This window comes from Hippocampus bargibanti, linkage group LG07 (genome assembly GCF_051943395.1).
Source record: "Hippocampus bargibanti isolate YZ-2025 linkage group LG07, ASM5194339v1, whole genome shotgun sequence".
NCBI lineage: Eukaryota > Metazoa > Chordata > Actinopteri > Syngnathiformes > Syngnathidae > Hippocampus > Hippocampus bargibanti.
Window position 1 is genome coordinate 5,046,140 of NC_142740.1, and position 11,139 is coordinate 5,057,278.

The 11,139-nt window shown below is 44.0% G+C and overlaps 2 protein-coding genes across 2 annotated transcripts; one reads left to right on the forward strand and one right to left on the reverse strand.

Annotated features, from left to right (window-relative positions):
• The first annotated feature begins 19 nt into the window (after nucleotides 1-19).
• On the forward strand, nucleotides 20-2,368 carry LOC148895247 (uncharacterized). Its single transcript, XM_089001088.1, has 2 exons — nucleotides 20-2,201; nucleotides 2,297-2,368. The coding sequence occupies exons 1-2, from the start codon at nucleotides 221-223 to the stop codon at nucleotides 2,356-2,358; spliced, it is 2,043 nt and encodes a 680-aa protein (XP_088857214.1). The 5' UTR covers nucleotides 20-220; the 3' UTR covers nucleotides 2,359-2,368.
• A 601-nt stretch (nucleotides 2,369-2,969) lies between these two features.
• Nucleotides 2,970-10,520, reverse strand: ppat (phosphoribosyl pyrophosphate amidotransferase). The gene is made up of 11 exons (XM_089000999.1): nucleotides 10,429-10,520; nucleotides 10,078-10,144; nucleotides 9,773-9,979; nucleotides 9,580-9,692; nucleotides 9,352-9,497; nucleotides 7,711-7,783; nucleotides 7,475-7,626; nucleotides 5,629-5,756; nucleotides 5,332-5,553; nucleotides 3,550-3,670; nucleotides 2,970-3,478 (listed from the first exon to the last, which is right to left on the reverse strand). The coding sequence occupies exons 1-11, from the start codon at nucleotides 10,518-10,520 to the stop codon at nucleotides 3,306-3,308; spliced, it is 1,494 nt and encodes a 497-aa protein (XP_088857125.1). The 3' UTR covers nucleotides 2,970-3,305.
• Nucleotides 10,521-11,139: the final 619 nt, after the last annotated feature.

Below are 11,139 nucleotides of genomic sequence, written 5' to 3' on the forward strand. Positions count from 1 at the left end.
TCGAATTGGACGGGCGCAGCAACGCTGGCATAGTTCCAAGAGGGCCAAAGGTGTGCTCCGGAAGTACTGCAAGTGGCGACGACAATCTGGCAGAGGCAGCCATGTCAACTCCATTGTCACAAGCGACGGACAAACCGTACAGAAGAAAAAGACAAAGAATCCAAGATCCGGTTCTACAAGCCAACGATACTCCCCTTGGAAGGAGCAGAGCGTTGAGGCTATGGACCTGCCCCCTTCCGTAGAATCTCCCAAACTTAAACGGATGGAACTAAACGAGACCTTAACTGTGGGAGAACAACCATTAACCCCCAGAAAGCTTTCTGTCTCCACTACCAGAGAGACGCCATCTGTGTGTGTTCTCAGTCCTTCCCCGTTTTCTCGGTACTCCTCTAAGGTATCCATGGACATGTTGCAAAGATCCAGAATGTTGAAGCGAGAGCAGCCCTCCTTGGGCTTCCTCAGTCCATCTCAGTCTATTGGTACCTCTTCACGAGTGTCTTTGGACTCCAAGAGGTTGTTATTCCCTGATGCGATAGATCAAGAGTCTACAGGCATGCCAAGTGCTTCGCGGTCTTCTGATTCCTCCACGGAAGTGTCTTTTGACATTCTCTTAAATTCTGAGAAGCTCTCTTGCGCTGCTGCCAAAGAGCAGCCATCCATGTGGCTCTTTAGCCCTTCACGGTCATCTGGACCCACCTCAGACCAGTCCCCAAGATCCAAAACGCTTAGTCATGCTGCTGCCATAGAGCAGCCGTCTATGATGGTCCTCAGTCCTTCAGAGTCTTCCAGTCCTTTACATTCTCGTAGTGCCTCCCCAGACCAGTCGCTGAGATTGAAAAGGGTTTTTACTGCTGCTGAAAAGCAACCAGACTCGTGGGTTTTCAGTCCTTTGCGGTCTTCTGGTCCCACCTCAGACCAATGCCCATGGTCCAAAACGCCTCGTAGTGCCACTACAGGAGAGGTGCTGTCTTCGTTGATCCACAGTCCTTCAAAGTCTTTCCATCCTTCACAGTCTTACAGTTGTTCCCCAGACCAGTCACTGAGATCCAAAAGGCTTTTTAACTCTGCTAGTCGAGAGCAGTCATCTTTGTGGTTTCTCAGTCCTTCAAAGACTTCAAATAGCTCTCCAGGCCAATCCCTGAGAGCTAAAAGGCTTTTTAACGCCACTAACAGAGAGCTGCTATCCTCTGGGGTTCTCACTCCTTCGCGACATTCTGGTCCCTCCTCAGACCTGTCCCTGAGGTCAAAGAGGTTCGCCCTTGCTTCTTCCCAAAAACAGGATCAAACCTCTTCGTGGGTACTCAGTCCATCACGGTCTCTCAGTCTTTCACCAAGATCTAAAAGGCTCTTTACATCTGCGCCCGATGAGCAACAACAGCAGCAGCTGTCCTCGGAGGTCCTCAATCCATTCCTGTTGTTTGGTCCCACTCCTGACTTGTATCCTAGTTCCAAAAGCTTTTTATCTTCTGCTGGCGTTGCTTTCCAAAGCAGAGACTTTAAAGAACGACCAAACATCAATGGTTTTCCGGACAGGCACAGTCCCTTAAAAGTGGGGATGGTGAACAGGGAAGGTCTTCAAAAATCTGATCAGGCCTTCTCCAGAAGCCCAAACCCTACTCATGACCTCGGTTACTCCAGGCCCTCTGCTTCCCCACTACGAGAGCTACTTAGGACCCAGGCACTTCACCCCAAGTCCCACTTTGACTCTCCTCCACGGAGTCGCAATAACCTTGGCCGGCATTTCTCCTTTGACTCCACCTTGACCTCTACAATGGGAAACCCCACATACACCAAAAAAGACCTGGATGAAGATTACGAAAAGCTCTACCACAAGTTCGTGTGCCAGAGAAAAACCTCCAACGGGCCCCTCGGCCGAATGTGCCATGGCTGCACCAAGGCGTGGCGCTATCATTCATCCCAAACACTGATGGCACTGGCTTTGTCACCGCACCGCTTCGAGCTGAGGAAGCGCCACCGGGAGTTGGGTCGGGAGGCGTTGTCCCATTCCAAACGCTGGAGCCCCTACTCTCCGGGGTCTAAGCGGCACGGAAACGTGACGCCGAGACGGCGCCTTCGTATGCCCGACGCCGAGGTTTCCCAGTGCGGTGGCTTCAACGAAAACATGGATCCAGGTTATAGTGGTCGCCCACTATTGGGGGATTCTATTTGGGCCCGTGGTTTGGCGGAGGAGTGCTTTCTTGGTAAGTCTCCTTAAACCAAGGATGCGGTAGGACAGATGGGTTCAGTTTTTCTCGTTTTCGTCAATGATTGGTCTTTTTTTTTTGTTATGCAACAGGAAATGCCGGAGAGGCGAGTGACGTCACAAGTTACGACGAAGCTACTGAGCTGTGTGTTTAAAAGTGAAGAGGTAGTAATACTTGCTGAGTATACAAGTCCAAATGTCCAGTTCAGCCTTCGACAAGCAGTTTTTGCTTTTTTTGTGCTAAACCTTTGCTCTTCCTCTCTCACATGAACAGAAAAAAGACCGTCACCCGTGAGATTAGAATAGAAGTTGTGGTTACCCGCCGCCGCTGGGGGTTTCTGTAAATAGCTGTTTTCATTCAATTTGCATTTTACATGAAAATATTGTATGTGTTGATACATTTGTTATCATGTGCGTATATATGTTGATATGTTATTTCTAATAAAAATTAATTAAAAAGGCTACTTTTGGAGTTCCTCTGCGAATTCCGTCAACCTGAGAGCAGGGACCAATCAGAGCAGAGTCCGGCACCGCCACGTCTGGACAGTAGGGATATATATATATATATATATATATATATATATATATATATATATATATATATATATATATATATATATATATAGGGCCGAAACTACCAGTAAGACTTTAGTTTACTGACGAAGTTTCTTGGATAAGAAGCAAAACGTCCGACACCTTCAAAGAAGTACAGATGATGGCTGAAGAAACCTTTTCATCGATGGACCACTCCTGTACGACTGAGAGCTTACACAGACGTCAGTCAATGTTTATTTTCAAACGTAAGAAAACCATGTAAACGCCGCATATTCAAAACCACCGCGACACTGCGCGCAGTCGCTCGCTTTAGTACAAAAACTCATTTTTAATAAATCGTTGGTCGGGGGTTTAATGCGTATGTGTATATATATCTTTTTAAGGTAACAAATATGGTCAATATAAAATTGGGCTAACTCAAGTGTTCTAATTGTATATTTACATAACTCAACGGATTCAATAACTACGAGAGTTCAGTGGAGACACTCCGCTTCTGTAACAAAGGCAACGTTTTGACCGGTTCGATGTAACGCGACCACCAGTCAGTTCACCACTCCAATTCCACCGGGTACTTTCCAGTCAGACATGCGGTGCAGTGGCCCACGCCGCCGCCCGACTTGCAAGTGGAGTCGATCATTTTGTCGCCTTGCATGGAGGCGACTCCTTTCTGGACCGCCGTCACCAAACCTTCCACCGTCAGATATTGCACGCTGTCGGCACCTTGAACGCAACATATCAACGTGCAATCGTCAATGGATGTAAAACGCTAAATGGGGCCGATCGGCGCTTACCGATGTATCCGGCGATGTCCTGGAACTCCGGCTTGTTGGCGATGAGTTCTTCTTTCGTGGGGATGTTGATGCCCATGTAACAGGGGAACTTGATGGGAGGAGAAGCCACTCTGATGTGGACCTGTTCCAGAGTGGTGAGGCTCAATTTACGTTCCGAACAGGCGTTTATCAGGTGAATTTGTTCCTAAATTGAATTTGTTCGTAAGGTGAAATTGTTTGTAAGTTGCTTCAGTGCTATATTTTACATAGAATATATGTTTAAGACTTATATAAGTAGGTTTAAGGTTTATATAAGTATGTTTAAGGATTATTTATATAGGTAACCATTATTTAGACTGAAAAATAAACATTTAACAAAATATATGCCCTATAAAGATATTTACGTGTAAAACTGGAGAGCATACCAATGTTCGTATGTACCGTTTTTCGTAACTCAAATGTTCGTAAGTAGAGGAGTGTCTGTTCTGTCATCACAGCTAAAATTGAACGACAATGGGGGCGAAGGGGCCATCTATTTTTTGTTTTATGTTTACTTTGACAGTATTCTAATTCCTTGCTATTTTGTGGTTCCATTATCACGGATGCATTGTGGATTTTTTTCAAACCTAAAAAATACAGGTCGCAAATGGTAGCGAAAGTCACGACAGTCCATTATTTTAAACCAACAGCGGGTCAGAGAGAGTCGCATACAGCATTCATTAGATTCACTGTTATTTTTTTCAACAAATGTCAGAATGTCTTATTTCAAATAACTGTGATACTGTAATACTCACCATTAATATGAATGTTTTTCTGTTTCTCATGCTTGTTAAAAATCCAGCCAAACGATCAGAATAAAAGTCAACTTTCCGGCTACTTACGCAAGGTTACTGCTAGCTGGCCTGCACACTGCTCATTAGCTTGCACGCTTGCTTTCTGTTGCCAGTAGTATATTGATGCTAACATTAGCGTGCGGCTTGTTATAGTGCCACTGACATTCGACTGTCTCATCGTTGGTATTGTTTCATTGCAAATTATAATCGATCGAATTCGAACCTGTTCTCTCCACAAAGGCGAATCAAGCTGATTGTTGTTTTTTTTTTTACTCATCCGCTCATTCAAAAGGGGATGTTTACCTGTTTCGACATCAACGGCACCCAAGTTAAGATCATCCAATCAAAATGGCGCTTTCCGCCAACCGGCGTCAGTATCATCCAATCAAAATTGCGCTTTCCGTCAACGTAACCCGAAACAGGAAATGAACAGCGAAAAAGCGAGAATACATACATGTACTGTATTTAGTTTTTTCTGGTCATTTGGTTTTGAAAAAGTCGGAAATCCGCCAATCGGTGCAAAATTCTCATCCTTGACTGTACTAAAAACATTAACTCTGCTTCTTTATGCATGTCCTAGACTGTATTCCACTCAATATTTTTTTGTACTCCATACACATGTAAATTTACTAATACATGTAGGGATTGCTACATCGCTGTTTTTCATCTATCGCGGGTGGTCCCTGTCCGCATTCAACGCGATACCTGAGGGATTACTGTAAACGTAAGGTGAGAGTGGTAATAAATGACATGAAGTTGCTTTAAAAAAATAATAATAAAAATCTCACAATATGCCAAAAATGAGGCGAGTTTTCTGCCATCGTCTAACACTCCTGATTTTTGGTTTGAGCAAAAATAAATAAAATATTCCCAATAAATCCGCAGATTATAAAGTCCGAAATTGGCTCACTCAAAAGTGAAGAATTTAATGGTCAAAGGGTAGTAATGAGGAACGAAAAGTCGAACAAACCTCTGTGGCGCCCGCCTCCTTCAGTAGTTTAATGATGGGCGAGATGGTATTGCCCCTGACGATGGAGTCGTCAATCAACACGACCCGCTTGCCCGCAAAGTTGTCCGTCAGGGCGCCAAACTTCTTGGCAACGCCCAGTTGCCTCAGGCGGGTGTTGGGCTGGATGAAAGTTCTCCCCACGTAGCGATTCTTGCACAAGACTTCGATGTAGGGGAGGCCAGACTGACGACAGGGGCGGTAAAAACTGAGTTTAAATTTGAGGAGGGGCTTTGGTTGCAGATTTGGTTTTTGGCGTACCTGCTGAGCGTAACCCAGAGCGGCGGGCGTGGCCGACTCCGGTACGGTGCTGACCACGTCTGCGTCCGTCGGCGCCTCGATGGCCAATTGTCGGCCGCAACGCTGTCTCACGGTATAGACCATCTGGCCTGTTGCAGAAACAGTCGCTGATTACATGCCATCCCTATCGTCAACTGACGGACATTTTGGGTCACGTATGGCTCCAAACTCTCAAGGTCACTTGACAGTCACAGGATCAGTTCTTCTGTGGGTGAGCAGCGGCAGCCACACGCGCCAGCGTTCACTCAACCCAGAAGTAACTCAAATAGATAGAAGGCTAGCTAGCTAGTTAGCTATTGTATAGCGAATAAATAGCTAATAGATAGCCAGATTGCCAATCATAGGATACATTTTGCTATTAGCGCATGTTTCGACACCCCCCATTTTTTAAAATCCTTTTACACTAAATTCTCCGCTCACTGGATTCAATTATAGTGTACCGTTTATTTATTTCATTATAGTACAATATCACATTTATTATGCATAAAATGAGGGATAGTTTCTCTAGTTTGAAGGCTTATTTAGTAGAAAATTATGTTTTATGGGGACGGATTATTTTCATATTAATGGTGTCTTATAGGAAATAAATGTTTGGAAGACACACTTTTCGCCTTACACACACTTTCTGAGAACTAAATACGTTCGTAAGCTGACGTATCACTGTATTTGGTCCAACTTAAAATATGACGTAGAGCGCCTATCCCGAATTAGTTTGGGTGCCGATAAAGCATTAGCCAGACCTCTGGCAATGTTTTTTCCCTTCCACAAGGGGGCAGCATCTCCCTTTTTGCCATGTTAGCGTTTTGTTCCTGCGTCAGCTGTTGTGAAAGCGCTATATAAATCAATATACGTGTAACATCTTACTTACGACCGGCTCGACTTACGACCACCCGTACTTACAACCACGACCTCCAGACCCTAGTTTTGTTCCTGCGTCAGCTGTTGTGAAAGGGCTATATAAATCAATATACGTATAACATCTTACTTACGACCGGCTCGACTTACGACCACCCGTACTTACAACCACGACCTCCAAACCCTATTTTTAACATTTTAAGAGGGGGAGTTTGCGAGTCATTTAGCCTCAGAGTCTCTATTCAACATTTTGGATGGATTTCGACTTACGACCATTTTTACTTACGACCGTTAGGTCGGAACGGAACTCGGTCGTAAGTCGGATGTTACCTGTATATGTATTGTATTTTATTTTGGACAAACCCCCCCAGTTCAAGCTCAGGTAACTCCAGACCCATATAATTTAAGAATGAACTTTTTTTTCTGATGAAAGAAGAGAGTCTAAGATTTCTTACGATGCACTGAATGTTTATGTATTCCTAAAACTCAATATTCTGTGGATCCTAGAATTCCAGTGACAATGCAAAAATCCTGGCACTGGAGTGGATGCATTTTTGCACATCGTCTGGCAGTGAATGAGTTAATCGTACGTGCTAATTTTTGATAGGTACGTTGAATCATTACAAAACTTTGGTGCCGAGGTGATGAAGTTCTGCATCTATGATGAAAATACGACAAATAGACGTTATTAATTGACCAGTGTAAATCTTTGTGATGAAGTGCTGTCTCCGTGAATGAAAATACAATGAATATTTCAAACATTTTTAGGGGGTATTCTTTAGTCGGATTCCATTTCTGATATTTGACAGAAAAAAATCTGATAGCCATCCAATTAATTAAATAAAATAAAATAAAAAAATCGGACACAATGTTTATTAATTGGGCTTCCATTGGCAAAAAGTGGCCACAGTCAATGAAAAAGACCAAAAAGCAGCAGAGCATATGCACTAACCTTCAAAAATCGAGTCGGGTCTGGCAAAGTAAACATATTCAAATATGCAGAAGGCGGGGAGGTCCCCTTCGCGACGTTGCACCACACTCAAAGATTTCACACCGTGTCGGGATATCTGGACAATTTCTCCCGGGAGGACTTCCCTGTAGTACCTGAGGGTCAAGAGAGACAGAGACGTGGTCGGTCAGAAGAGGGAATACGTTCAACGTTTCAATCGGTGTCAACGAAAAACATACTTGGCGCCGATGGATTGGAAGCTGCAGGACTCCGAGGACACGACCCAACCCTCGGTGTCTGACTCCCCGCCACCTGAGAGCCAAGCAGGAGCGTCATGAAAAAAGCAACGTATGGAGAACTAGAAAAGCCCATTGGGGAGACCTCGGTAATCCGGGTCATGGCATCAACTAACAAGTTTTGGACAGCCTAGTTGTCATTTTTGATTCGCTTTTGCAGGCGTCGTAAAAGGATGTGACGAGCCACATCTAGTCGCAGGGCCTTGAGGTTGACACCCGAGCTCTAAAAACGATCGTATTTTCCGGTGTATAAGGCGCACTCAAAAAACGTAATTTTCTTAATAAGTTGACCCTGCGCCTTCTACGCAGATGCACCTTATATGTGAAGTAATATTGAGCCACAACCGGTCTCGCAACGACTGTCATCCCCCCCACTTTTATAAGAAGTAGTGTGGTACTCCAGCCTCTACCGTAGCGTAAATGTGGTAACGTAAACGTATATATTTAAATATTACATTTGGAAAATGTTTTTCATTCATTGAATGTGCGCCTTATAGTCCGGTGTGCCTTATACATGGAAAAGGTTTGAAAGTACACCATTCATTGGGGGTGCGCCTTATCTATGGAAAAGGTTTAATAATACATCATTCATTGGGGGTGCGCCTTATACTCCAGTGCACCTCACATATGGAAAAAGTTTGAAAATACACCATTCATTAGGGGTTTGTCTTATACTCTGGTGCGCCTTGTATATGGAAAAGGTTTGGAAATACACCATTCATTGGGCGTGCACCTTATACTCCGGTGCGCCTTACACATGAAATAGGTTTGAAAATACACCATTCACTGGGGGTGCGCCTTATATATGGAAACAAGTTTGAAAATACACCATTCATTTGGGGTGCGCCTTATATATGGAAACAAGTTTAGAAATGCACCATTCATTGGGTGTGCACCTTATACTCCTGTGCGCTTACATATGGAAAAAGTTTGAAAATACACCATTCATTGGGGGTGCGCCTTATATATGGAAAGAAGTTTGAAAATACACCATTCATTGGGGGTGCGCCTTATATATGGAAACAAGTTTGAAAAGACACCATTCATTGGGGGTGCGCCTTATATATGGAAACAAGTTTGAAAATACACCATTCATTGGTGGTGCGCCTTATATATGGAAACAAGTTTAGAAATGCACCACTCATTGGGTGTGCACCTTATACTCCTGTGCGCTTACATATGGAAAAAGTTTGAAAATACACCATTCATTGGGGGTGCGCCTTATATATGGAAAACGTTTAGAAATGCACCACTCATTGGGTGTGCACCTTATACTCCGTGTGCCTTATACATGGAAAAGGTTTGAAAATACACCATTCATTGGGGGTGCTCCTTATCTATTAAAACAAGTTTGAAAATACACCATTCATTGGCGGTATGCCTTATAAACCGGAAAATATGGCCGGTAGTATTTTTCTTTGTTCTTTTCGCTTGTCTTCTTTTTAATAAAGTGCAATAATTTTCCTTTTTGTGATTCCACACTGATAGTTTGCCCCTTTTTTTAAAAGAATTTGTCTAATTTATTTATTTATTCATTTATTTTCTTAACTGTATTTGCTCTCGGTTCAAGTCGACGGCGGCTACCTGACTTATGAAGTTTGGAGACGGGAACGATGCGCCCAATGCAGAGCGGTCTATTCCCGTACGGGTCCCGCACGGCGTAAATGACATCTTTAAACATCACCAACAGCGAGTACGACGTCGGCGTCTCCGTCATCAGATTTTTGATCCTACAAAGTGATGAAAAGACTTTCAATTTCATTCCGAGGGGCACAATTTCGTTTTTTCACGTCGTCGTTATCAGATGTAAACCTGGCAACCCAATTGGGCGCATCCAGTTCCTCCGTGGGCGGAGTGAAGGCCAGAAGTTGGGTGATGAGCTCGCTGTCCGAACTGGTGGAGAGTCCTACGCCGTGACGCATCACCTGCGTGAGCACAGAAACCACTCAGTACAGTGACCCCCCCTCCCCCTTATTAAATTCTGCAGCCCCTTTTCCACTCCAACCTTCTTCCGTAGTGCGTGCGCGTTAACCAGCTCGCCGTTATGCGCCACCGCTATTTGTCCGTGCAGCGTATCCACCACGAAAGGTTGGCAGTTCTGCAACTCCGACATGCCGGTGGTGGAATAGCGCGTGTGACATATTCCCAGGTTGCCATAACGCAGCTTGAGGAGCGCTTCGGCGGGAAAAGCCGTGCTAACCAAGCCCATGCCCTGAATAAAAAGAAAATGACACGCTCGCTGTCATAAAACAGTGATTGAATCGCTAAATGGGATTTTGATGTTGAATCTGTGGGAGGATTTGTGTTTACCTTGAGGGTTGTGTATGTCGGTGGACTGGCGCCATCGCTGGTAACGACTCCTGCGCTTTCCTGACCCCTAAAGGAGACGCAATCACACGGGGTCAATGAAAATATTACGAAATATTTAATGCGCTATGTAAATCAATATGTATTTTATTGTATTTAGTGCCAAACACAATAGTGTGTCAACATCTAGTAGCTAAACTGTGGAATTACAGCCAAAATATTTTTTCCCCATTCTTTTCAATATACAGTGATAACTCAGCTGATGAACGCTTTAGCTAACGAACTTTCGCCTTACGAACCTTAAATTCGCGAAAAGATAATCTTGGCATACGAACTGTTTTTCGGGAAACTCACGGAGCGCCAGAATGAGTGATGTATCGTTCGCGAACGAGTCGGTTCTTGTAGCCCCTAACAAGGTGCACGAAATGGAAGCCGGCTTTACACATCATCATACATTAGTTTTGGTAGTAAATTATTTTAATCAAAAATAAATAAATAAATGAGTTGCCATTCGGGAGCTGAAAGAGCCGGCTCTTTTTAGTGAGCCAAGTTAAAAGAATCGGCTCTATAAAGAGTCGTAATCCCCATCACTACTGACCAATCAGCGCGCGGCCAGCTATGCTGAAGTGTTACCAACGAGTTGCGGCCCCGATACGACAAGCTCGTTTACGATTGGCTGCGTAGAGTATGTGGGCGGGGAGGAAATCCCTCTTCTCAGTTGACGATCCAGGAGGACGTGATGCATAACAAAAAGCAATGGCTGCTGGCACGTAATTTAGTAATTACGTGCCAGCAGCTTCAGAAATGGTTTACTGAAGACCCAAGGATATATGTCGTCATACTACGATAGCTGTTAATTTATTTTACCACTGCATTTTCCTGACTTAAACATACATTCCATACAAAATATAGCACTGAAGCAACTTACGAACAAATTCACCTTACGAACGAATCTCGTTCGCAAGGTGGGGAGCGTCTGTAGTTGCATAAAGTATCTTGATACCAAGACTTAAAAAAAATTAAAAAAAAATAAATAATACCACCATCGACGTTTTCCATGCGTAT

Coding starts and splice junctions, on each gene's coding strand:
- ppat (XM_089000999.1), bottom strand. CDS start 10,520: ATGTGTAAAGCCGGCTTCCATTTCGTGCACCTTGTTAGGGGCTACAAG. Junction 9,498..9,579: donor GCGCCCAATTGGGTTGCCAG/GTTTACATCTGA, acceptor ATCACTTTGTAG/GATCAAAAATCTGATGACGG. Junction 7,784..9,351: donor CTCCAAACTTCATAAGTCAG/GTAGCCGCCGTC, acceptor CTTGGCTCTCAG/GTGGCGGGGAGTCAGACACC.
- LOC148895247 (XM_089001088.1), top strand. CDS start 221: ATGGACCTGCCCCCTTCCGTAGAATCTCCCAAACTTAAACGGATGGAA. Junction 2,202..2,296: donor GGCGGAGGAGTGCTTTCTTG/GTAAGTCTCCTT, acceptor GTTATGCAACAG/GAAATGCCGGAGAGGCGAGT.